The sequence below is a fragment of the Apteryx mantelli genome, chromosome 1 (genome assembly GCF_036417845.1).
Source record: "Apteryx mantelli isolate bAptMan1 chromosome 1, bAptMan1.hap1, whole genome shotgun sequence".
NCBI lineage: Eukaryota > Metazoa > Chordata > Aves > Apterygiformes > Apterygidae > Apteryx > Apteryx mantelli.
Window position 1 is genome coordinate 160,342,031 of NC_089978.1, and position 27,317 is coordinate 160,369,347.

Here is a 27,317-nt window from a genome sequence, read left to right on the forward strand (position 1 = left end):
AGTGGGAAAACTAAAAATTTATGGTTGTGGGGGGAAAAAGCAATCCAAACTCCGTGCATATCATTCATTCCCTGACCTTTAATGCGGGGGGAAAAAAACACCGAAGAAAGGAGTGGCTTTCTAATCAAACTAAAAACACCTATTTGGCAAAGCTAAAACTATACTGAAAAGTTTCTAATTTCAGGAGAATCCACTTGTCAGAGAGTAATTTTGGAAAGAAAAGCACTGATTGGTACATGTGGGCACAGTAAATTAAGTCTTTCCAAAGCTCTAGTTGTGATACCTGTGACATTGTTACTGTATTTTGGCTGCACCCAAATTTTAAATGCTTTTTTTTCCTCCTCCTTTCTTTTTTTTCTTTTAACTCCTTCTAAAACAAAAAGCTGTAGCAGAGCCCTCAAACTGGCTCAAAACTTCCTTTCCCTTTTTTTGTTTTTGATGTTTTTATTAAAGACACAGTTGCACTGTTAACCTCCCCCATGTCATCACTTCTGCTTCCTCCATAATCAAATGATTTGTACAGGAATAAATCTCTTATGTACACAAAGAGGTCATATTTATGGTTTGTGAACAATATAACACAGCAATCCTCCCCCCGCCCTGGAAAAATCGAGATTGTCTCTATTTCTGTTCCCATATAGATCTTTTCTGAGTGAGTGCTGACACTGTCTATGACATTGCTTCAGCAAAGTAATTACAGTCAGCCTTGCCCTGAAGCTAAAAAGCTTCAACTGGTGCAGAATTACACTGCATATTAGACCATGTGTTCTTTGGTTTCCAGGCAGAACTAGCCTTCCCTCAACTAACCTTCATTATTGCCTTTTTCTCTTCCACTCTTAGCTGTACCCTGGCTCTGCCTTCAATTTAGAAATTAACAGCTTCATAAACCAAACCTCTTTTAGACAAGACTGAAGCAAAATAGAGACACAAAGTTGGGATTTCTGTCTCCAGAAAGAGATAATTCTCTTCCCCCTCCTAGGTAAACTGAAGTAGTGACAGTTCCTCAGTCTTTTCCAGTCCTACCTATACACTTACCATATAGTTGTTAATCCCTTTAAATATAGTTGGAGTTGCTTTCTGTGTGTGCTACATGTTGACAATTGCCTAGTTTAATTTTAGCCACTGAAGATGAGTAAATCACAGAGTCAACACCTCCAGCCAGTCTCCCAGGCGCAGCCAAGCAGCAGCAGAATTTCTAACAAGTGTAACAAACAGAGCCAAGACTGGCAAAAACAGACGGCCTTGATGGCCGCTAACTTTAAGACAGCTTGAAAGAGTCCAGATTTTTGGAAAGTGCTAACTGCTGCTTCCTATGAATAGTCGGGTTCACATAAGGTCAAGGCTTACATAAGTCCAAGATGCTTTTTTGAAAATAACAACCATTTGTACCAACTAACACCTAGTAACAAGTACGAGTCAAACACATGGACAACCAATGATTTCTTCCCCACCTCTCTTGCAATGCTGAGTTCCTTTATGGCCATAAGATTCAATTTTTGTGAGGCATGTTTCCTCTCTCACGCAACAGAAAATGTCAGACTGACACTTGGGGTTGTTCTTTCGTAAATTTCCTTTAGGTTTTGTCTTGGTTGTAACTAGCTCCTTCAAATGCTGCCCATCTCAAGGCAATGCCTGTCACTCTCACAGGCACTATGACCCAAGACGGCTCTGGAAGTCCATAGCGCCGCATGAACTGTACATGTACTAATGCCTCTCACGGGCTGTAGTCCCTAAGGGGTAACTACAGTGACTGTGTTTCAGTAAAGAAACAGCAGCAGCAAAAAGTATACATCTGAAAACATGACATTTCATACTCCAACAACTTAAGGGGAAAAAAATCACATTAAACTACCTTGCCCAAAATGATTGCATTACTTAAAGGGCAGTGCAACAAGCACAATCACTTTGCTTTGTTGAAAGGATTGACACCACTGGCTGCCTTTTCCTACAAGACACACATCAAACTTTAACATAGTGTTGGGCACATATAGCTATCTCACGGGATCCATGAGCTGCCATCACCCCCCTCATATGCAACTGGCATTAATCCTGCTGAGGCTAACTTAGTGAGAGGGGATTTCACATAAACCTGCTGCCTGGCATGGCTGACAGAAGGACCTCGCATCAGGCGAGCAGCTACCAGGCTTCCCTAAGCACCAAGAAGCGAAACATGCTGAGTAGGCAGCTCACACAACCAAAGTTTAAAGCAGCAGGGATTTAAGGGCATCTTCGCTGCAAAGTGATGCAATTTCACATTCATCACACTGCATAGTCTGGGGCAATATAAGCCACAGAAATGGTTACAGGAGCAAGGGAAATCTATAGCTGGTCAAGAGGTGAGTAAACAATTTCATATCATTATCTGGTAAGCGAAAAGACACATACAACATCCATTCACCAAATGGTAACTTGACAGCATGCAGAAGCAAAGATTAAATTAAAATGTATTGGTTGTTCCTGAAAATGCTTTCAGAGAAGCGACTAATAATACCTGGAGCAGGTTTAGTTAGAGCCTTGCTGTTGCCGCAGAGCGCACAACTGTGTGTCAGCACACAACTGAGGTCACAGTCTCTTCACAGGTGCACTTGCCAGGGGGGCTATGTTGGGAACGGCTTTGTGTGCTATGGGAACATCATGGAACGACTTAGAGACTTGAATGCCGAAGTGGGAGGACAGTGGCAAGGAAAGCTGACATCTGCCTTATCTCTCATGGGTAAGTAACCAAATAAAACCAAAGTCAGCTCTTGATGGGTGGATTAATCATGCCCTGACTATCCCCCCCAACACCCCTAGCTGTAGGACAGTGCTGCTTAGAGGCATGAAATAGAGCACAAGCTATTCACCACAGACACCCTCTGGCCACTCAAAGCAGCCTTTGCTCACTGTGCAAATCAATCTACAAAAATTTTTAAGTAAAAGTGCTAAATATGTTCTCACAGCCCCACTTGCACATCATTTTGTATCACCTGTGGTTTTTGCCTCATCTGGATCATCTCACTTCCTCTCCCTCCCAATCATTGCATTGGATAACGGAGATGTGACCTAAAACAATGCAAAGAAATACACCAAAAACGTCAAGATTCCCAGTGGGGTCCCTCTTACCTAGTACCCAGCTGTCAGTAGTGGCATTGTTCTAACCAGGAGGAGGGTCCAAGAGAGAATCAGGAAAGAAGGGAGAAGTGAGGGGAAGAGGATGATCCCATCTGTGGTCTCCATCACTCTCAGGAGCTTCCCTTCTGACCACACCAGAGTGCATCGGCAGCATCTGAGCAGCTCAGGGTTGCCAAATCACCTGCATAGCCAAGGTGGAGTCCCAGTCAGGGCTCACAGCCTAAGCGTCCTCCAGCAAAGCATCTGAAATGTCCTGCAGAGCTGCGTGAACCAGGAGAATGGACTGCAAAGTTGCCAGAGCTCTGTCAGAAACCTTGCTTGGATTCAACATAAATCCACGTAGTCCATGATCCTTCAAAAAGAGTGTTTCAAACTCAATGCATTGGCATTTTCCAACAGAAATCTGACCTGTTCTATTATCGTTATTTTAGAAAAGTATTAAGGCACGGAGAACCTAATTCTTCAGCCACACATTGGCAAACTTGGGTATGTAACTTTGGATACTGACTCATGTTACCCCTCACTATCTAGTAGTAAATTTACATTCACCATGCCATAATACTCAACAGCAGCAAAACAGCTGTCATTGTTCTGTATATCATCTAATTGTACAGGTTATTGATAATATGTTTCAGATAAAAATGATGAAGGTTAAGAGGTGAGGGAAAAAAGAGCTAACTTGTCAAATTAGATTGTAATGTACAATCCCTTTCCAAAGCAGATCCAAGTACTTACTGTAGTGGAATTCAATGTTCAAAAAAAATACAGCCCTTTAATCAAGATGAAACTGCCCTTTGCAAAGCAGATGAGCTGTAAATTCCTGGTATTTCTGAGGTTTGGAAGTATATCATGAGAGTAAGAGGAGGAAATGGCCTAGAAAGAAGTAGAGTAAACAGGAGGGATGGTTACAGTGGAAGGAATTGCTGATAGCAGGGCAAAGAATTTGGAAATGAGGAGAGAATGTGCATTTATATGAACTGCAGAACTGCTCTTGAGAAATGGAAGGCAAATTATTTGTGAACCACCTATTAGAAGGGGAAGAAGTATGAAAAAGTGTTAAAGGATTTTTTCAGTTTTGCTAAGTCACTCTCCTCGCCGACAATGTAAACATCAGTCTGCAATCGTACCAGGATGTCAAAAAATGGAGATGTCCAAAGAAATGAGTCTAGCCTTTAGCAGTTATTGCAGTCACCATGCGAAGAAAGCAGAACTGTCCTAATCAACTTCAGTTGCAATCCCACAAATCTCAGCTTTGAACAAACACTGCTAGAATTGAGTGACATTTTTTAGTTTAATTTGTAAATATGAAAACTTTCCTCATGTTTAATATAATTTACTTGCTTCTTTTCACTAAGTCCAGCAATTAAAATAAATATCCTTAATTCCTGACCAGAAAAGAAGAGGAATTCCACATAGCTGACTGAGGACAAAACCTGGCAGTGACCTTAATATTCAGCAGTGAAAATTGAAATCCCTTGCTTCAGCATTGAGTACTAGTCTGCAGTTTCTCTATGGTTCTCCTTATGCGTCTGAAAAGTGCCTGACATGCTGGGTGCCACCATTTGCTAACAACAATCCAAATTTTATATTGCTTGATTAAGTTTTGGACATAAATGCACCGTTTGATTTATCAGTCAAAAGCTACAAAGACACATTAACTGCACAGGTTATTTTGTAATATATTCATTCCACATTAATGTCTTTCAAAAACTAAGTAGAATATATAGCAGAATACTCCACACTGTATTTTAAGACAGCATATTAAGCTGATTTTTAAGATATATACTCCAGTACATCATACCTATAATGACTGTAAAAATGTTTTTAGTTCTAATTTTAAACCTCTGAAAAAAGGGCTGAATATTAGAAATATTTAATGGCTTCAGCTACAGAATCCAGTGCTGTTATACTGCTGTCTTGGAAATGGAGGTACCATCTGGGTAGCAGATGAACTTTAATTACCTTGCAGTGCATCATTTTTTATTTTTAGCTATGTGTTTGCTGATCCTTGCATTACCAACAGGTTATCATCAGAATTCCCCTCACCCCACAAAGACTGAATTAATTTAAAGTAGGAACCTGTTTCCCTGTAAAGACACTAATGCAACTCCAAAGAAGCCCTGTTTTCATGGCCATCACCCTGGTTAGCATGCTATGGAATCTGGGTTACCAAAAAATATTTTGAATATTTTGCCTCAGTATATATCAAATATGCAAGTGCACCTAGATTATGCATCCGCTCTGCTTCTCATCTTTCAACACCAGATTTAAAAATCTTAAATTACCATTTAATAATCACCTGTCTCCAAAAGCTTTTTAATATTCATTTAATCTCTTTTTTTCCTCCCCTTATAAGAAAATGTCTATGAGTGGCCACTGAGTAGTCTGGGACCATTTACCGTGCTTGTACCAACAAACAAGGGGCTCAAAGGTACAAATGTAAGTAAACAGAGAGGGCTGTGCATGAGTGGGATTTAACTCCTTCAGCAATCAGACCTGTGTTAAAAAGAGTTTTGATTCTACAGATTCAGAAGAACCTTTTGCTCTAGCACACTTCTGGCTTACCATATAAGTCTAGGCACCAGACACACTTTTCCTTGCTTGAAAGGAAAGCAAAATAATTTTCTGAGTCAAGGTAGAATGCAGTCACGTTTCAAGTACTGTTTGAATTGTCTTACATGTGTATACACAACATTTTTTTTTTACCTAGTTGAGACAGGCTCTGAATTAAGGTCTGAATTTTCAGCAGGAAGGTCTAAAGTGAACTTTTAAGTAAGATTGATAAAAATAATATTTTTAGTAGAAAAAACAAACATAATATTTTTAGTGATCAAACAGGGTTAAAACTGTTTGCTTACTTTGTTTCAACTGTGTATATTCACATTCTGGGTGGGAACAACAGGGAGAGTGGTAGGAAAGAACACATTTGGGAAAGGTAATATTTTTCATTTATTTCACAAAAACAAAGTTTGGAGATGGAAATAAAAGTCTTTCCAAAAATTCTGCCAAGTTAAGAAAAAAAAACACTTTTCAGGATACTCTGACATCTCTATTTAGGGCTTAAAAAGTGGCCTGCTGGATGGATTTTCGGATACTTAGCATTCAGCATCTTCCACTGAAGTCAGGAGATCTCTCGATACAGTCACTGCTTATGCAGGGACACAAGGGTGGGATCTAACCTGAACTGAAATCAAGAGAAGTTCTGCTCAGTTAAAACCCTATAATCTCATTTCAAAAGAAAATTGTTATTTCAGTAACTGTTGGGGTTGGGGGGAAAGTATCATTCACAGTGAGGGTTTTTTTAGATGAAGCCTGTATTGAAATAAATCTCTGTCCTTCTGCTCTTCTAGATAAAGGACCTTCTGAATAATAAACAGAAAGCACAGTACTTTGTGAAACTCCATGTAATTGCTGGTCAGTTGAATACCAGTAGTTTGAATAATACCAATGTAATATATACTTTGACTGGCAAGTCAGGGGAGATATCAAAGGGAGAAAAGGTAAGTGACCTTCCAGCCTACATCAGCAAGGTTTATTCTTCATGTTTAAGTCTTTGACAAGGAGTACAAAAGGTCTTTCCACAGGGAGGCATCAGGTTGCAGATAGCTGCTGGATTACGAAATGCTACAACCGTTGGCCACGTACTGCAGAGAGCTGAAGCGAAGGCAAAGCCTCACCAGCAAAGTTCTCAGTAAAGTCTGTGAAAACAAAAAGTTGCCTTTAGAGTTGCAATACCACTGAATGGGTAATGCAGACATCTAAAAATGTTTTCTAAAATAAAGTCATCTTAAATCTGCAGGCATGACCTGCAGAGCAGGGTGGGGACAATAAAAGAGCCAAAGTGAAGCAGGGCAAGGGGAAAGCTGGGAGCTGATGTTGAAAGACCTTTTGTATTGCTTGTACAGAGGAAGCACCGACTGCACTGCAGACCCACGTTCCACTGACCATCCCTAGACATCCTTTGAATAATGCAGCAAATACAAGTCTTCAATATAAATAAAATACACATGGCCATTATCATGAAAAAAGTGGAGTAAGGTTCATCGCTGGATCCGTTTATTTGATATCAGAGAACATCAGGGCAGTTTGATCCCACAGTTTCAAAGATTTCTTTTCTATGGCTATATATAGCTATATATGTTTCCTATACACTAGACTGAAATCAAGCACTCCTTATATTTTCTACTAGATTAGCAGCATCTGAGAAAAGAGATCTGTTTTATTTTTTTAAAGAATCTGCATCCCATTTATAACAGGAAAATACCATTGCAGTCCCAGGCCTGTTAGCTTCCTGCACACTTCAGTACAGTGCATAATCAGCAACATTTTGTTTATACATATAATAGAAGGAAATGGGTTGTAATCCCCTAAGATAATGGGAGTTGACCCATTTGCTACAATCACATTTTAAATCATTTCCTGGCAGACTTTTATTAGTAGCAACCATCAGAACCCTATTACACGCACTCCCTTCACCACAAGGCCAGTTCTGTCTGCTATCCCTGTTTCTCTTCTGCACCTTGCCGTCCTGGAACAAAATGATATGGTCCTGATCCAAAGTCAAAGGAATTTTTTTCCATTTCCTTGATAGGTGTTGGAAGTAACCCTTCTTCTCACCAGACTTAAATAGCACAGGTGTTAGCAATGAAAGTGTGTGTTAGACATTATTCAACATGCATACTCTTTGTTGTAATTCCATAAGAAAGAATTCTTAATCTATTTCCTGCCTTATTTTAGGATTATCAATTAAGAATTAGAATTCAAGGAGGAAGGCGGAAAGGAAAACTTTTGCAGGGGAACATAATTGCTTCCAATGGGATTTTGCACATTATTGACAAAGCCATGGACAACATGGACCCAACATTTGAAAGCAGCAAAGAGGTGAGACACAAGCTGTATACATGCAACTACAGGACTTTCTTTTTAAATAGTTTTACATTAATTTAATGCAAAGGAAGATAACTGACAGCAGCTAGACAAGCTCTACTGAGTCTTTGTGCTTCAACTCAGAAAAGCAGCATTCAAAATCAAAGGTGCAGTTTCCACAGCAGACAGTTATTCACTCTTCTGCCACGTTGGTTCATGGAGGACTTGGTTGTACTTATAGTTTCTGAATTGTGCCTTGGTCCTTTGGAAACTGCAACCACAATCAAAGTATTTCACTTGAACTAACTAGAAGGAGGGACTTTTTGACAGACACCAGACAAGACTTATATTCAAACCAGCAACAACAACAACAAAAAAAAAAGGCGGCTGAGATTATAAAAACTAATAATTTTAGATGCCTTGGTTTTTTGGTGCCCTGCTTAACATAATCCCTTGAGAATTCACTTCTTATATGATCTTTTTGAAAATGTTTTATTTCTCTGCCCTTTCTCATTCTGAATACATATATGATAATGCTTCCCCACACACACACACACACACATACATTGTTCGTATGTTCTGTGACTACACAGTATTTCAGGACAGTGTCAGTCTCTAACACCATGCAAACGTAGCCCAAGAACAAAAGGACTCCATCTCAGCCGGGGCCTCCAGATACCACAGCCATACAAACAATAAGGAAACCCAAATATATTCAGATTTGTAATAACTGAGACTCATACAATAATTCAACAAGTGTCTCCTAAGAATTGATATTCATTCCATGCTTCCAACTAAAATACATCTTACATTCCTCCCATTTCAGGAAACAATAATGTCAGTGCTTCAAGATAATGGAAGATATAGCCAATTTACATCCTTGATAGAGGTAAGGATCCAGAAATGCAATTCCATAAAGCTATTTTTAGATGCTTTACAAAACTAATATATAATTTTATTTTTTAAACCAAAACAGAAAACTGACCTGGGAGTGGCTTTACAACAGGATAATAGACTTTACACGGTCTTTGTTCCAAGTAATGATGCTCTGAACAGCATGAAAGCCAGGGATCTGGATTACCTGCTTTCCACAGAGGTATAGTCTTCCCATAATGCAAATCATTCTTACGCAGTGGACAGTTTTCCAGTTTTAGTATTCATTTAAACTAAGCTTCAATGATCTAGGCTTAAGATGTCTGCAATAATTTAAGATCAGTAAGACACCTAATGCAGAATATAGCTTATTCTGCATCTGCCAAATACCATACTTTTTACAGCTTCTTCTGAAGCATCTGTTACTGGCCATTATCAGAAGCATGATACTGGACTAGCTGTACCTCTGCTCTGCTACAGGAGGGCATATTACTATACTGTTAACATCTCTAAAATGAGGCTTTTATGGTTTTTATTTCTCAGCATAATATTTTACAAAGTTAATTTCTCTAACTAACATTTTTTGGCTACACACAGAGACAGCTTCCCTTTAAGCTGTTTTCCATTTGCCTTTGAGAACAAGAAGAGGAAAGTTCATAAAATCCTATGGCTTATAGACAAGACAGCATTATGAAGTTAGTCCATCGTGTTAGTCCAAGTGTCAGAACAACTTCCATATCTCCTGAAGTCCTCCATCAGAGAAGCAGGATTTGAGATCTTCTGTCTTATAAAGCAACACCAAACCTACACACTGGGTCCCCACTCCCCTTCTCTTTCCCTGACAGCACAGCCCAAACAGCCACGTGGAAAAGCCCCAAACCCATTCTTGGGAGGTGTCACCACCCAGAGGGGACTATCAGGGGAACAGATGCCACGGGCTTCACCACCAGTCGAGACAGGCCACTGGTGATGCCTTGGGAAGCATACGTTGTCATCCTCAGCCCTTGGCGCCTCCCAACACATAAAGGTCAAAGAGGAGACGAGAGACTGGGGACAACTGTGTGGAAACAAGATATAGCTCGTAGCACAGAAAGGGCCAGTGCCAAAATAAAATGATGTGTACCTGTAAGGGTACAGAGTAGAACAGTGCATGCCATGAGATTAGCACCATTGTTAACCCAAAGATTTCTAGTGTTGAAATGAGTGACATCATTGTTCTTATTCGTATGTTCTCTCATTAGCCAGTTGCTTTTAGGTTTTTCACATTTGGCTAAAAAGACCTCTTTTATGTTGTTGCAGGGTTCATGGAAGCTTCTGGAGCTCGTCCGATACCACATTGTTTCCAACGTTCAGGTGAGCATGACTGCTTTACTGTCCCACAGGTGTAAGAGTATTTTCAAACTTTTTGCTAGTCTGAAGACAAAGGTTTTCTAACAATGACCTTCCACTCAGTGTTACACAGCAAGGCTGCAAAGGAGGGCAGCTATGCCTTTGCCTTAGTTAAGAATAGTCATACCTAAAGGTCACTGAAAGAGAACACATACGTTTTACGTCAGTGTTACCAATCAAAAGAAAACCCCAATAGGAGGCACAGGGTAGTCCTCGAACCACAGCAATTAAAGACTACCTGTCTTGTGTCACATTAATGTTACATGCAAGTAACTATTTCCACTTTAAAATAGATCTTTTTGTGATAGTGTCTTAGCCCAAGTTTAAAAAAAAAAAAAAGACAGAAAACAACAACAAAAAACCCACACCCAAAACTACACCCAAGCCACACCCAAACCGCAAAAAAAACACACAAAAAACAAAAACAAAAAACAAAAAATAAACAACCCCCCCCAAAAAAAACCAAACAAATGAAAAAAACATCCTGAACCTGGGACCTGCTAAATTTACTCTGCTGTGGAGTAAGAAGTGCTATCATGGGGTACTGTCAGCTTTGTAGATCTACAGGAATAAGCAAAAGGAAGAGAAAAGTAATTGTTGCTCCTGAAATAAAGATCTCTCTGAGCCAATTCTGCTAAAATTAACATCTGTCTTCTGTTTCTCAGGGTGGTTTTGTTGTCATCTAAGTAACTTCCCTACTTTTCACTCCTTTTCCTACTGGAAACCAAAAAGCAAAAAGCAGAATTCAGCAACATCAGCAGCAACTAAGGCTACAAGAGCCTTAGGTTTCATCACTGCCCCTGCTTCTGGCAAGGAAGGATGAGTTTGTATCCTTAGTGAAAGGCCCTGTATGCAGTGTCAGAGGCTGAGGTCTCTCTGGCACATATCTGGATCACAGGGAGCAGGGGCATGAAATCCATTTGTCCACTCACATGACATCAGCTGTGCTGTTTCCAAAATGGTCTAAGGATGTAAACAGGACTATTTTCAGGGAGAGGTGATAACTTTACTTAGACCGGATGATATAGTTAGGGGAAAAAAAAAAAAAAAGGAAAGAAAATGAACAACCTTTTTGGGAAACAAGCTCGTCAGAAATGGAAACCTGCAAGCTCAGTCAAAGTTTAAAATAATCACTCTAGCTTCATTATGCTAACAGATTCGTCACTGTGTGACTGCCCCTGAAGCTAGAAGAAGGATGATGGGGCTATTCACGCCAGATAGAAGAGTGGTTTTACTTGTGAAATCCACCTGGATTTTAAAATAACTACTGATATTAGATTTTTTCCAATCAATTTGCATTCATTTCAGCTAGACGTTGCCAGCCTCATCTCAATAGAGCACGTGAGAAGCATGGCTAAGCAGTTCATCTACTTTAACAGGACCAGCACTGTAAGTCAAAGTCAGCTTTTACCTGTGAATAACTCTCTCTGATGTAGGCAACCATTTGCATGCCAGGAGCAGGGGGGGGGGAAAGGGGACACTCCTGAATCTTACAGAAGCAGAATAATTTCTTGCTGTAACAAGTAAAATATTCAGCCTGCCTTTCCCAGCCACTATCAGAAATCAGGACTATAAAAGATGCAGAGCAAATGACTGCTGTATAAGGACAGTCTGCATTTCTTTTTTCTTATGACTAGCCCAAATCCAGGAAAAAAAAATATTTTAAAATGTTGTTACAGATTTTAGTTATTTTAAACACTTCTCAGTGCATAGGTAGATATTCTTACAATCCCCTTAGTGGTATATTCTCTGATCCTGACGAACTCAGAGAACACTTTTTTTTAAAAAGTGTTACTTTGTCATTCAGTGTGGAATTTCTCTCGCATAGCTTTAGCCATCAGGGAGGTAAATGTCCAAAATAGACTCAACAACTTCTGGAGGCACCAGTCTCCTCCTGCTGACTATAGAAGAAACCTGGGTAATTACAGCTAACTAGACACCTAACCTATAGGCCACTAAAATGAGGTGAGATGATTCCCAACTCCTGATTAGACGAAGTCAGTGTTGAAAGTTGCATCAGCTCCTTCCTTAGTCTAGCACTATGCATAATTTTCACTTAATGTTTAACCAGCCAGATACCTAGTCAACTTGAGTAGATATTTACATGCGTAAGAAACAACTAAAAACTTAATAAGGATCTCACAGTTCAGCACATTAACAGTAAGCATTCAGAAAATATGATTACTTTTCTTGCAACACTAAGTTATATATTTCTAATAAAGAAGCCATTACAATGGAAAGGAAAGAAAAAACAAAGTCAACATAAATTCTGAAAATCTTTAACATGCAGTTAAAAAAAACCCAAATTATGTTAATTCTAGTTGTACCCTATTAATGAGCAAGCTATAAATTAGCCTATAGAAAAACTTTTTTTGGTATGAAGGGTTTTTTCCCTAGAATTTTGCAGTACTTTTGCTAAACCAGACTTAACTGATGCATTGAACTTCCTTGTGTTCTTTGCATATTTTAGAGAAAAAAAAATGCATCTGTGAAAATTATTTGTAAAGGCAGCACAGTTGCATGAGTAAATTCAGAAGAGTATACTTTTTTTTCCTGTGAACTTGGATAGCTCACAGATTCTATCTCACTTTTCCTCCCACATCTGTCAAATAGAGTGGGACTACCACAGAATCCAAGTCTATGACCACTGAAATCAGTGGGAAGACAACTGATGACTTCAGGACATTTTGATCAGACCTCTAATAGTCAGTTCCACAGGATAACAGTGCAGATCAGGAGGAAAATGCTGGATACTTATGTTACAGATCAATATCAAGCAAAAGGTGCAACATATGTGTGCTTCTTGCATAAAATATGCTCAAGAAAATATAGACGGACAATTAAAAATGAGAAATTTGACTAAAAATTTTTGAATTGAAATGTTTAGAGGTTGCAAAACTATGATAGCTTTTTTTTCTCCATTATTTCACAGGGACAAGTCTTGGTGAGTGGAGAAGAAATGGAAGAAACAGATATTGCTGCAAAAAACGGTCGCATTTATACTCTTGCAGGAGTTCTTATCCCACCCACAATTGTTCCAATTCTACCACATCGGTGCGATGAGACAAGAACTCAGGTTGCAATGGTAAGAGAATTACTACAAATCAATAGCAATACAAATCAACGGCTTTACACTTGGTAACATTCAGATACTATTTCTGGTAAGAAGAATGAATATCAGACTGAGCTTTTAGCTTGCAGTAAATGTTGCTTCAATAGGCTATTACTGGACTGGATTAGTACTCATATCTGGGCCAGTGACAATTCCAGCACAATAATGCAAAGCAATTACTATCCCAACTTACACAGTCCAGAACCACAGCCTTGAAACAGATCCTCAGCTGAGCTGGACAGCATCAAAATTTAATGAAGAAAACACAGGAGTTGGCAGTAAAGAACTATTAACTCTAGCAGCAACTACAAAGAGCCATATGCGCAATATAATTGTAAACCAGGCAGAAATCCAAGCAGCAATCCCTGATACAAAAAGCGATCAACACCTAAAACACTCCAGTAATTCTCATTCCTTACCAGAAAGCTACCTATAATCTATTTCTCACACTAATTAATACTAAAGATACACTGGGAAAAGTCATTTTAAGACAAACTAAATAGCATCCTTCACAAAAAAGGTTTCTCAAACTAAAGTTAGACACTTTTGTCAGCTTTAAAACCTTCAAGAATAGTTTAAAATATAGTTTAATATCCAAAACTTTAAACAGAGCACTGCTACCAACCAGAATACCAGAATGGAGTAATGGCTGGGCTGTTCTTGTTCTGCCATTGTGCATTGTCAGCTCTCTCATAAAAAGAAAACAATGCCAAAAGTAGTATTTATGAGGTAGTATCAGTAAGAAGTGCCAAACCTTGTAAAAACTGACAGGTTTGCACAGATACAAAAACTGTACATTCCTAAAGACAAAACTATTATTATGGTAATACATAGATATCAGCATACCTGAATGCTGGTAAAAAATGTAGGACTCAAAATATTCAAAAAACTCATAGGGATTGAAACAGTACAGAAATAGCAATGTCCAGCATTTCTGAGAGTGCAGGAGGGTCAACAGATCCACAGTATCTGCTTGATGTGGGGACTTCAGCCAATTTTGATGACTTCTGACAAAACATGCTTTGACAACTGAAGTAGTAGCCCTCCCCAGCTGTCTGCTTTACCTCCTTCCAGAGGTCACCTCTCCCACAGCACAGCTGACAGAAGGGAATCTGTGTCTACGCTTCAGCCATTTCTCTGCAAATATTGTATCTTAATCTACTAGTGAAAACGGGTAGAGCTCAAAAACTAGGCACTGCACGGAAGTGCAGAACAGGAACAGGGAAACAGGTCTGCAGTGTGGCAGAGGGGAGAAATGGGACTTCCATCTTCAGGAAGAGGAGGCAGCAGCTATGTGTCAATGGCTAAGACAGTCCCGCATGGAGAAAGGGAGCAAACAGGTGACCCTGCATAACACTGGATAGCAGGGAGAGCAATGCCGTTAGAGAGAAATGCATTCTAAAGATCTCAGCCTGATTTTTAAGCTCTAAAATACCAAACAAATTCTTAGAGGGATTTTCAGAAACCCAAAGAAAAGTCTAACTCCACCTTGGTCATGATTGCACAGCTTAAATAACTTTTAGAGTGCCTAAACATATTTGTCAAAACGTATCTGACCCACAGACCTTTAAAACATAGAGTGTCATTGGTACCTCCAGTATTCAATGCTCAAATGCTTTTGTAAGTCTTTTATACCTTTAAGGTCCTTTATTCCTTTAAGTGCTTTGCAACACAATGGACTACTGAGTCCAAATCGGATATCGCTTTAGTGCTTGATTCTTTACCCATCAGCTCCAATGATAAATCTACGGGGAAAATGCCATAATTCAGGTTCACAGGCATTTGTCCAATGATTATGAAAAACACTGAAATAATATACTGGATGCGTGCTCTAATATTTATCTAATTTAGTTGAGACATTTATAGTCATGCACAACACAGCTTTGACAAACTCCATATCCACCCACTGAAAGGCTCATTCTCTCTGAAGTTATTGCATGCTGAGCTTGTTGGAGGACTCACCTTTTTAACTGCCACTGGGGTTTATAACTCCTCAGGGCTGTAATTGCCAGTCTCTGTCACCACCCTTTATCACATGGTGATAAATTAGCTAGTGGTGGAAGGCAACCAAAAGGTGAGGACATAAAAATAGCTATATACCACTAGATCATAGTGAAGTACTGGACCTACAACATGGAAGCACAGAGTATTTTTTTTCTTTACTGCCTATAGACAGATTTCTGTTCACACCGCCTATACGCAAGATTGTCAACAAATCTGTGATCTGCATAGGAAGAAATAAAACATTTTCACAGAACCTTAAGCATACAGACTGCACCAGATGCTCAGACAATATAAGTTAACTTACCATATTGGCTTGAACAAATGATGCCAGTTCCCTTGTTCCTGTGTTTGTCTTCTGTTTTGGGAGCTGCTGCTTGTTAAAAGGAGGGAGTGAAGGAATGACAAATAAAAATAGAAAGGTGAAGGTGGAAACAAACAATGACCTGACGGAAGTTGGAGCCAGGAGATACAGCCCTGCCTGCGCTGCTGATCCATGACCAGCTTCCATAATCCATGCTATAACAATTAAAAGTCATAAATCAGATATTTCTCAAAACTTGCAGTGGATATCACCCATAAGTTTGTTTCTCAGTAGTTGGTATATGCCTTTTGAAATGACAGTCCTTCTTGTCTCCATCTAGGGTACCTGTGCAAGTTGTTTATTGCGCACATTGCCTCCCTGTCCACAGGATTCAAAGCCTATAGTAAGTGATATTCCCTGATAGATTCCCTGACAGTGCAAAATGCCTAGAGAAAGGGCATCCCTTTATGTTGATTACTGCTTTCCCAATACAGTGAGCAAAAGAGCTGAATATGAATACAGAAAACTGAATAAATACAAATATAGACAACAGTTTAGTCTCTTTTTGGCAATGACTAAAATATCTGGTAATTTCAGCATTATTTTGTCTGCTGTATCAAAATTTCTTACAGATCTTATAGCAGCTTGGACTCTTTTGTCAAGTAAAGGAAAATCTACTTGGGACAGGTTTTGGCAGGAGACAAGACAGGCGAGGAATGAGAATTGCTATGGTTATGCTTTGAGAGTTAGCATATGAAAAATAGAGCAGGGATAAGTTTAAATTAGACCCAGACCTGTTAAAAATTTCTCTTTGATTAAACCTCCTCCCAGAAGTAACTCTCTGAAAAAGTAGCTTCAGAATGGACCAAAAGCCTTCCATCTGCTTTGCATCTAAGAGATGCAGTTCTGGTTGCACATTTCTCCACATGCGAAACCCAAGTCTGGCTATCATAGGAATTTTATTTTCCATGTTATAAATAATTCACTGCTAGTTAGTCCTATGTGGCATTTTCAGTAGTTCTAATAATGATCTAACCACAGGTAAAAAGGAAGAAAACTTATATTATGCAAAAAAGGTATAATTTAATAAATTTTAAAAATATGTAATACTATGCCAAAGTGCTTTCTGCTCTCCAGCTAAACTGTATTATAATATTGAGATTGTATCATAGTATTGCAGATCGCTTAGGGATACTAATGCATACATTTTGTGCATGTTCTAGCCTTTCTCAAAACGGAGATGCATTATTGAAGGCGCAACCTTTCCAAAAACTGGCTGTGCTAGATACTGCAACATAAAAATGAAGGTACAGAGTTACAGTTCTTTAAGGCAAAATGTACATAAAAGTTTTCCAGAGTATTTTCTTTTGTGTTTGAACTTTACATTTGGAGTTGAGACACGTGGAGATGTCTGTGTAGTTTCTATACCCTTCTACAGGTGGTTGAGAGGAACCATGTATTCTTACAGTAAAGTACCAGACAGATTTTTGCCATTATCCTTTCTACTGCCTGAAATAATTCCTCTCCACAATGCATGCTTACACCAGCATTTCCAGTGAGTTTCTTTAGCTGCCATATGTTATAACTGAGAACTTTTTCGTATTCTGTAACTAGGAGTTTGCACAAACGGCTCCTAGCCCAAACATTGGCATTGCTCCATACAGCTTCACCCACAAAGAACTGCACGGTTTGACAATGAGCCTCTCTAGCCCCATCCATTATTGTCCCAGGACTTCACAAGTTATTCAGTAGCAATGAATTGTAAAATGCTCACAAGAACCAGACTCCACTTGTTCTGTTTCACGTATCTAGTCCTCACAAAAATCATTAGTCACTCTCAGGTGCTTATAACTTTCCATAGTCTTGCTTCTGGGGCTTCTAAATAGGCTTCTGCATTTCACAGCAACCATTAAGTAGCAAGCAGAGAAGTCTACAAATCTGTAAGCGTTGAGCGCCCTTTGCTCATTCATATTTCCCTTGAATTACACCTGTAGATAAGGGGGGGGGGTGTTCTAATACAGTTTCTGTGCTCTTGGATGAATAAACAGATCGAGCAGCCAATTCATGAATAAAACAAGACACAAACAGAAACATTTAGGGCTGTGAAGTGGTTAAATCCCATATTGGTGCACAGGGAAAGGAGGAAGATAAAAGCAGTGAATCTAGCTTTCATGGGGTCTCCCTGGGGGTAGAACATATCTTTCAGTTCCGAATCTCAGATAAGAAGGAGAGACTGCCTCTGAATTACACTACACACCTACAGGCAAATATTAAGGTAGACTGAGTTATACACAGACATGTTGGAATGGAAATTTATAACACTGAGGAGTCTATCTGTGATAACAATGGGGGAAGGATGTGATGGTTTGTGTCCCTCTCTCAGGCTGCCCACACCCCCTCCTGGTTTTAACAAGACTGTTGCAGAGGCAGTTCTGGTTCAACACAAGCTTTTTAAGAGGCAGTTACCCTTACAGGCTTTTGCCAGAGGGCCAAAGCCCGATGGAGATTTGTCTTTTGTGTGCTGTCTCCATGCCAAAGCTCTGGAAAAGAGGATGCTTTTAATGCATTGTATGGCAACCACTAAGGTAGAGTTACCTTGAAATAGCAACATCTGGTGCAGGCATGTAGTCCAGGTCAACTCACATAGAGGCCACCTTCAGATAGCCCAGAAATGCAATTTCTCTGATGTGATGTCTCCCTATTTCTGTTGAAGAACTCTTACTTTCTGGCATTCTTAAGAAGTTGCTGCAGTTCCCGCCCCCAAGACAATAACCAGTGTAAGGGGTTGGTGCAGAGCAGAAAGCAGAGCACTGTTTCTTCCTAAGTGAACCATCAGGCCTCTGCAAATATTGAATAACTCTGGCTCAGTCTGCCTCCATAAGGATTAAGGGTTATTTCAGATGACAGGCAGTAATATTTGCTTTATTCACAGGAACCAAAATGTTGCAAAGGCTTCTTTGGCCCTGACTGCAGTCCGTGTCCAGGAGGTTTCTCCAAACCCTGCTCAGGAAATGGACAGGTAAGTGAAGCATCCAGCAGTATCCTGCACTCTCATGTGGGGGAAAAACTGACTGTGTCCCCAAAAGTCCCTTAAAATTCCTGTAATGCAGAAGTGCTTAAGTTCTACAGGAGCTACACACTCCATTTATATGTCCAGGGATGACCGTGAAAAATCAGATTCAGTTATACAGAAGAGGGAAAATGAATCGGTCTCCTCTCAGACCTCTAAACTGTAGATTCCAAAACACAGCACACAGGCAAGGCTGGGATTAAGCGATTCATTCTGATACCCTATAACATGCAAAGTAAAAATAATGACCCAGTTCACTATTCTCATTTTAAAATAGCAAACAAAGCTAGAATACACAGCAATAGAGTATAACTACAAGCACAAGGAAAGCTTTTGCTATGAAAAACTGTTTTCATTAAAGCTGAGATTATTCCCTATAGTCTATGTCACAGTCATAATACAGACAGTCCTACAGTCTCTTCTCTGAGGGGAAAGACAAAGATTTTATTTCATCTTACACATAAAAGCCATCTGTCTTCTGTATTGCAGTGTGTGGATGGCATGAATGGAAACGGAACCTGTATTTGTGCTGACACATTTCAAGGCTCACACTGTCAGTTCTGCTCAGACCCTGGCAGATATGGAACTCAATGTGACAAAAGTAAGTACAGAAGCACTTCCTCAACTCAAGAGTATGTGATTTTTCTTTTAGAACCTAGTAAAATTAAAGTAGGAGCTAACCGCTAGCTATACACTCTCTATGAAGGATGAATAACATGTCTCTGGGACAGGTTTTCTTATTTCATAGGGTTAGATCATAAGCCCAGAGTCAGTGAAAATATTCACTCGGACTTAATTGGGCTTTCTAACAGGTTCATAGCTTGCCTTATATTAATGTATTGTTCATTTCACTTCTATCTCCCCCACATGAGTAACTGAAAAGGAAATGGTTACTGTTCATTTCTGTTCTGGTATTGCTCACAAATAGAAGAGATTCTGCCTACAATCAAGCATATGCAATTTAAGAACAACAAAGATTATAAACTGACTGCATTTAGGACTACTTAATAGCCATCCTTACAGAGTAGTTTCTTATCTATTGAATAGCTTATGGCCATAACAGCCATCGTCTATATATTGAAAGATTTAATCTTGCTATGTCAAACTGCATTTGAGAAACTACAGAATAGGCAAAAAATGTAAACATATTCTCCATCTACATAAGTATTTTTAGTCTTTTTGCTATGAAACAGCCCGTCACTCATGAAGCACAGCTCACTCTAAGATTCAGAGATACATGGACAAAAGCTGAAAGACAGATTCTATAAGAAAAGATAGCATTGTCTAAGCTTCAGTCCTGTCAATACAATATGCGTTGACTTAACTTATTGGCACTTCTTGGGACTGCAGACAACTTAACATGTTGGTGCTTCTTGGGACTGCAGAAGGCTTACTTATTATGTCTGTTGGGCATACTGCTGTCCTTTCCAGCAGCACTGATGAGCCCAAGCACAACAAAATGCTGGTAGGTCTGTGCTGCTTTGTGTACTGGCCCAGGAACTTCTGCACTGTACAATTTGTAGAACTGGGGTCTCAATATTAAAGGGCTTCCCATATCACTGCACAATTTGTTTGATGTATTTTCAGTGTAATAACTTTAGCCCTTATGGTCTGAGATATAGTATTTTGCTCCTACTTTGCTGAAGTTCTTTAACTTTCATTGACAGACAGGTACACTATAAGGACACAATAGATCTTAGTTATCCATAAAAGGCAGCTGAAAAGATACAGCTATGTTAAATAAACAGGTCTCCCAATTAAGTGAGAATTTAAAAATACATAAGGTTAGATTCTGGAATAAAAAATGAACCACTTCATAAATGCTATATAATAACTTACGCCTTTTACCACAATGGAACATCACATAGTATTTTATCTCTGGTAGAATGCCTCTGCATTTACGGAAAATGTGATAACCGAATAGACAGTGATGGGATCTGTCTTCCTGGCTCATGTAGAAGTGGATATACAGGGAAATTCTGTGATAAGCAAATTGTTCCATGTGAGCCCTCCTTACAATTCTGTCATGCACATGCAGACTGCCAGCTTAGCAATGGTGCAGTGAGGTAAGTCAGTAACTTGTACCTAATTAATAACAGCTGTGATACAGCATTTCGCCACTTTCTTGATTAAAACAGCACCTTGAAGCACTACACAAACATAAACCACTGCTATGCAGCAAATAAGCATAAACATACACTACATGCACCTTCAGTTGCAAAATGGAAACTAGAGTTCTCAATGCCCTATCCTCAGCATTTTATTTAACACTAATAAGATTAATACATATGAATTTCAGCCTTGTCAGAAGGCTGACTTGTTACTGACAACGATAAAGTCTCTTAGGAACTTAACTCTTATTTCTAACCTTCCCTAAGTGAATTAAGAATTTAAATATTACTGAAAGGCAATGAAACTCCCATGCAGTCATGGGTAGAAAGCTTAATCTGGCCATCTCACATAAGATTTGCATGTTACAGCCCTATGGGCTTCTGCACAAGCTATTCAATCTTGACGTGACCTGTCATAAAACTCCACATTTCTACACCTGTCTTGCCCTTGCCTCTTGCTCACCTTCATCTCCCCATGCAGCAAACTTGCCTCTCACTGCAGTATGTTCATAGTGAGTCATCATAGAAAATGTGGGATGCTGCATAACATGAGTGCTTAAGAAAATTCTCTCCAGCATGGGTTATTCTGGGGGCAGGGGAAGAAGGGAGCTCTTAGTCTGCATTCATTTGAGGGAGAGCGGTACCTCTGTGTCACAGAAAAAGAACCACCTCAGTTCATAATTAACTCAGTGCTGTCAACTTACTTTTGCAAAAATGAGACCAGTGCAGAATTAATTTCACTCCCCATCTCATAAACAGAGGATGAATCCCATATTTGAAAGAAATAACCTAATCTCTTTTTTTTTTTTTTTTTTTTTGGGGGGGGGGGAGCACACTTAAGCTATTTAGATCGTGAATCCAAGGTTACCAATTTTAAGCTGCCTATATATAGCATGTTACGGGGGAAGACAATAGCTTAATTTTACAGCTGTCCTGTTACACACAGTGATTCGACCTCCTTTCATTCCTACAGCTGTGTTTGCAAACCTGGCTATGAGGGAGATGGAATGACCTGCAGCAAAGTTGATCCCTGTGCTAGCTTAAATCCAGGTGGCTGCAGTATCAATGTACGTAAGTCCTTTTCTCACAGAGCCTGACACCATAAAAAAGTAAGGAAGTAAGGACAGCTTGTCAAGAAACTTTTACAGAAGGAAGATTCAGAATTTCCAGCTGTGGTTGAAGTTCTTTTTCTAGTAGTCTCATTGCTATTACTTAGATAATCCTTACACCTAAAGGTGGATGCCACCTAGCTGTCTTGAACAATGCTAGGGCATTCCCAAGGCAAGCTGTGATAACTTTCCTGCCAAAAAGCAGCAACACTGTTCTGCTTCATCCCACAGTGAAGATAAAGCTATGACAAGACGAATTTTGCTTCTGTTCAGAGGTGGCTATAAGAAAGACTAGGTACCACATATCCAAGTTAGGAAATACAAAATCTTTAGTTGTTAGCTCAATTTCAAGTCAAGGCTTTGGATACCTGAAGTTACTTATTTCCCACAGGAACTGTTCAGAAGCCTATGTGAATGTGTACACTTCCAGACTCATATGCTAACACATGTCTCAAATGAGATGATTTTGTGTGACCTCTTCATTGTCTGCCCCCAGGCTGACTGTATTCAGACAGGCCTTGGAGTGCACACATGTGCTTGCCAGGCAGGATGGACTGGTGATGGAAGAGACTGCTCAGCCATCAACAACTGCCTGCTGCCTACCTTGGGAGGGTGTCACGAAAATGCAACTTGCATATACGTAGGGCCTGGTCAGGTAAGTCCTCTCACATTCGTTATCACCTTCTACATTAGTCTTCACTCAGTCTGTTCTACCAATGCTTCCTATCCTGTTTCTTCCACGAATTCTCCTTTCACTTGCAGCCACAAGCTTATTTCTACACAGCTCTCTCCACCCAAAACAGCCTCCCTCAGTTCGTTTTCCAGTGTTCGCTTCCATATAAATGTTTTTTCAGCAGCAAATACTTCTTAGTAAGTACATTAGTAGTTTTAAAGTATGAAGGTCTTCTGGAGATATAAATCAGTGTCATTCCACTGAAGTCAATGGAGCTACATGGATAAACACTGACAGACTCTAATCCACCATGTCTAGAATACGTACACTATTTTAATCATTTTAATGCATTGCTGTGTTTTGTTGGAACAACAGAATGACTGCAAATGTAAGGACGGATTTCGGGGGAATGGAATTGAATGCACACAGATAAACTCATGCTTGGAACAAAGCGGAAAATGCCATCATCTGGTGAGCAATTAATCATTGCCTGAACAAAGTGTTCAGACCTCATCTGGCCTCCTGCACACACCATAGAATTTCCTTGCCATTTCAAGCCTGCAGTTTCTGTTTGAGATGGAACAATGTTTTCCAAGCAGTGATACAAGTACCAGAAATGCTGTGTGAACCACGTCAGGATGGTGCATGCACTGAGCATAGACTGCAAAGGCAGCTCCCAGTTCCGCCTCTATGGAAGGGCTATCTTGAGCCTGGATTAAGTGATGCTTCCCTATTAGCAGTTACCATTTGGATAGAATAGTCTGTGTTGAGATGTTTTCCTAAGCCGTACATCTCTATGCAGACATCCATCAGATTTATCAGTAGTCGCTCTGTTGTGCTCAGTAGTGCCTGCAAGAGCGCTCAGACCTCCTTGCCTCAGTCGGGATGCTAAGGCAGAGAATGCAGGGGAGCAGAGGATTAGCAAGACGGATCTGCCTTAGGTGGGTGAAGGGACAGGGCCCAGGTCCCAATTCATGTAGGGAGGAGGTAAGAAAGGGTGAAGCAAGGGTTAAACTCCTAAAGTTAGTGCGTGGAGGGCAGGTGATGGAGTTAGTACCTGTAATTTGTGGAGCTGGAATGTACTGTAGGAGGGTGGGGAGGTCCATGGAAGAAGGTATGGATACCCTTTGTTAAGAGGGTTTACAAGCCATCTGCTTCTAGAACATACACATAGTTCTAAAATATACACATCACCACTACGAATAACTAATTATTTATGAAGCAAAGCATTCAAATGACCCTTGCATCCATTCTGGCCCAATACACATTATACCTACTATGATATCTTGCAGAGCAGCATCATTGAATCTGCTGCTCTCACCACTGGTAGAACCTGACTCCTCTGATCGTCATACCCAAGCAAATTCAGTTTGGAAATTTCTGAATAAGAACATTCCTCCCTTGTTTCAAAACAGCAGTTTATATATATATATATATAACTATGCACTTATTGATCCCATTGATTTCAGTACAACTAAAGAACATGCTTAAATGCACTCCAAAGCTGTCTACTTTTCTGAGTTAAGGAGTTTTCAGTTATTTAATTTAATCTTGCTAAATTTAACCAACACAATGTATTTCATTGATAACATCTCTTGAGTAGTCTCCTGAGTATTTGACAAATTTTCTCTCCTTCTCTCTGGCTCAAAGGCAACTTGTCAGTTTGAATCTTCTCATGGCTGGGAATGTGTGTGTCCCAAGGGCTACGAAGGAGATGGTGAAATATGCTATGGAAGCACAGCAGATGTAAGTAAAGATGGTCATCTTTTCTGCGTATAGGGGCCTATTGCACAGTTCTTACACTAGATCTTAACCAGAGTGATACCAAAGCCATTATAAACAATTAGAAAAATATGATGCCCAACAGCACTGTCTACAGACAGTGTTCCTGCTGGAGACTCTCAGCCTCTCCAGAAATGATCTGTTGTGTTTAAAAACATAGCTTCCAAAGGGGCCTAAGGGATCTGAGCATCTAACTTTAAGACAGCTTGAAAAATGCCAGCCCCAGAGGCCTAGTCTGCATGAGTATGAAGCATGCACCTCCCAGCTGGGAGCTACAAACACCTAGCTCTTTTGAAAATCTGCCTCGAGCTACATCTCTATTGAAACAGGCAATTTATCACATTAAAATAAACCATGCAAACTGGTACACAGACAAAACCAAAACAAGTAATTTAGTGAAATAAATACATATTTTATAGGGTAGGAAAAATGAAAATGTCAACTGCCCCAGTCACTGGCAGTAATTATACAAGGCTCTTAGCACAATCTCCCATCTCCTCTCATACCATCATCTATCTCTATTCTAAGTAGAGTGACAGAATCAAGGTTCTTCAGTTGCAGGATGCTATATAAGATGCTGTACAAATATCAATCAAAACAACATATACTCTTTCAATTAATTTTGCATTCAGGTAAGAAAAGATTTAGATTCAGATTACCAGAAAATAACTGCTTAGCCTAAGGTCAGGTACATAATATGCCTAGACAATAGGTAGCCTGATTTTCAAAACACCTGATCACTGCCCATTCCCTTTACCAGAGAGTATCGGACTACTAGAAAAAAACTACTATCTTCCCTTTTCATGCATACTGAAAACCTGCTCCTCCATGTCGCATCAGCCAGGCCAGATGCAGTGGGTTACCACAGGCTACAGCAAAAGCAATTCAGTGCAGATATCTATAGCTTATGTATTCATTGCTCTCTCTTTCTGTCTCTAATCAGGAGATATCTACTCTGTCAGAAGCAGCTGCATTTAACCAGTGGGTTAATGTAAGTACACTTCATGCTTGATTTTTAAGTATGTTCAAGCCTGCAGAAAAAAACTGAGCCTTTTAGCCTTTAGAAATGGGAATCTCAAAGCAATATTCCCACCACAGAGCAGAGGCCCAATTTCTGTACAGGCATCCAAGTGCCTCTCCCACCAGTCACAGGAGGGGCTGATCATCTGATTCTTAATTTCTGTCTGAAAACCAATTTCTGATCCCAAATTCAAACAGGTAAGGAAGCAACACAAGCAGCAGAGCTAGTTACAAGTCCACTCTGTGAGGCAGGCAACTGCATAAGCCATAACTTGCTGTGTTTATAAATACGCTTTAGTCCATATAACAGCATAGAAGCAGCAGGGTACAAGCAGAGTCTGAATATGGCCATGAGCAGGTCCCTCCATCTTTCCTCATGCAATAAATACACAGGCAAGTGGAGAGGGAAGGCAGTGCCTTTCCCTCCACATTTTCAGAGCCCTGTGCCAGGGAAATGCTACAGTATGGCTGGTCATTGAGCTGTCTGCTGCAACAAGCAAGAAGGAAAAAATTCAAAGTCAGTACTGGCTTGACTGAGGTGCAGGAAATGAAGTAGATTAACTTGTTTGGCTTTAAACTAGGGAAGAAACAATAGCTTAGATTAAAAAAAAAAAAAAGAACTCTAGGTAGATTGATTCACACCAACTGCTTTTTCATGTGCTATTATCTATTACGAGGGCAGCGATAACAGAGGTCCTATTCCATTGTGCTTGGCACTGTATGAATAAAGACTAGAAACAGTTTCTTCCCCAAAAAGTTTAAAACCTAAATATAAAAAGGATATAGCAAATATAGGGCAAACAGAAAGAAATGGTGAGGTGTTAATAAACAGGATAAGCAGCAGGAGTCACAGCATTTTACTTGTTTTTGTGCTTTTCAAAGTTAGTCAGCACAGAGGTCATTAAAGCACAGAATTGCAACAGGGGCTTCAGAGAGCTACCTGATAACTAGGCTACTGTGGCTAACTTAAACCAGTTATCTACCTGTCCCTGTGCTCAGACTGCAGCACCAGCAATTCTGAAGAGAGAAAAACTAATGAAGTTAAATAAATAAGCACTATAGGAAAGGCTGCTCACCTAGTACCGTACTCATTAGAAAATGAAGCAGTTTAAAAAAAAAAAAAAAATCAGGAAGCAGATTATACAGGATCTATTGAAACAGGGATGTGGAAATTTCTGCTGCACTTCAAAGAAATGGTATCCCTTAAATTAAATAATGGCAGTTACAAACACAAGCAAAATAGGGAGGTATATGCATCTGTGTGGTATTTAACTTCCTACTTGAGCAGGAATGCGATGTTTACCACTTTTCATAACCAAGTATTTTTCTTGTCATTTGGAAAGGGTGAGAAAGGGATGTCTGTTGCTATTTTTATTTTTAAATATTTGGAAGGTGATAGTGATGATGGCTAGAAAGAAAGATGATATTAGCAGAGACAAAATTCCCAGCTATTTAAGGGAGTTGATTCCTTTCTTGACTTAAAAAGCAGTATGGGTACTGAAAGACTATCCAAAATAAGTCAGCTTCCAGGCAGCATACCAGCTGCAGTAAGATAGAACCCAAGCTCATATTACTCCCTGAAGTTTTGCAGTATCAAAAATGGCAAGTTGTGGAGCCTGTGAAAGGTTTGGAGAAATGTGTGTTCAAATCTTTAGCATTCCTTTCCCCACACACAAAAATCCACTCAACTGGAGAAATCCTCTCAAATGAAGAACCTCCACATCCTTAAGGCAGACACGTGGAGCATGAATCAGTCCACACATACTGCAGAGCCCACATCCCCACACTAAAATTAGAGCTGTCGGCAGCTAGGAAATGGGACTTCCCAAACCTCACTGCAGTTGTGTCCCTTGCTAATGGGCACAGATGTCCCTTCGACTTCTTGAAAAAAATCAC

General features: G+C 39.7%; 1 protein-coding gene across 2 annotated transcripts in view; it reads left to right on the top strand.

Annotated features, from left to right (window-relative positions):
* The window catches only part of STAB2 (stabilin 2), a 98,685-nt gene that overhangs the window by 21,979 nt on the left and 49,389 nt on the right, over window positions 1-27,317 (top strand). For both annotated transcript variants that reach the window (XM_013947480.2, XM_067308395.1), the window contains exons 10-28: window positions 2,580-2,713; window positions 5,468-5,550; window positions 6,462-6,611; window positions 7,849-7,992; window positions 8,804-8,866; window positions 8,954-9,073; window positions 10,150-10,203; window positions 11,548-11,628; window positions 13,172-13,324; window positions 15,997-16,059; window positions 16,880-16,963; window positions 18,589-18,675; window positions 19,216-19,327; window positions 20,612-20,792; window positions 21,811-21,904; window positions 22,443-22,601; window positions 22,995-23,090; window positions 24,270-24,365; window positions 25,345-25,392. In XM_013947480.2, the coding sequence (XP_013802934.1) occupies window positions 2,580-2,713; window positions 5,468-5,550; window positions 6,462-6,611; window positions 7,849-7,992; window positions 8,804-8,866; window positions 8,954-9,073; window positions 10,150-10,203; window positions 11,548-11,628; window positions 13,172-13,324; window positions 15,997-16,059; window positions 16,880-16,963; window positions 18,589-18,675; window positions 19,216-19,327; window positions 20,612-20,792; window positions 21,811-21,904; window positions 22,443-22,601; window positions 22,995-23,090; window positions 24,270-24,365; window positions 25,345-25,392 (2,002 nt within the window). The remainder of the gene's footprint in view (window positions 1-2,579; window positions 2,714-5,467; window positions 5,551-6,461; window positions 6,612-7,848; window positions 7,993-8,803; window positions 8,867-8,953; window positions 9,074-10,149; window positions 10,204-11,547; window positions 11,629-13,171; window positions 13,325-15,996; window positions 16,060-16,879; window positions 16,964-18,588; window positions 18,676-19,215; window positions 19,328-20,611; window positions 20,793-21,810; window positions 21,905-22,442; window positions 22,602-22,994; window positions 23,091-24,269; window positions 24,366-25,344; window positions 25,393-27,317) is intronic.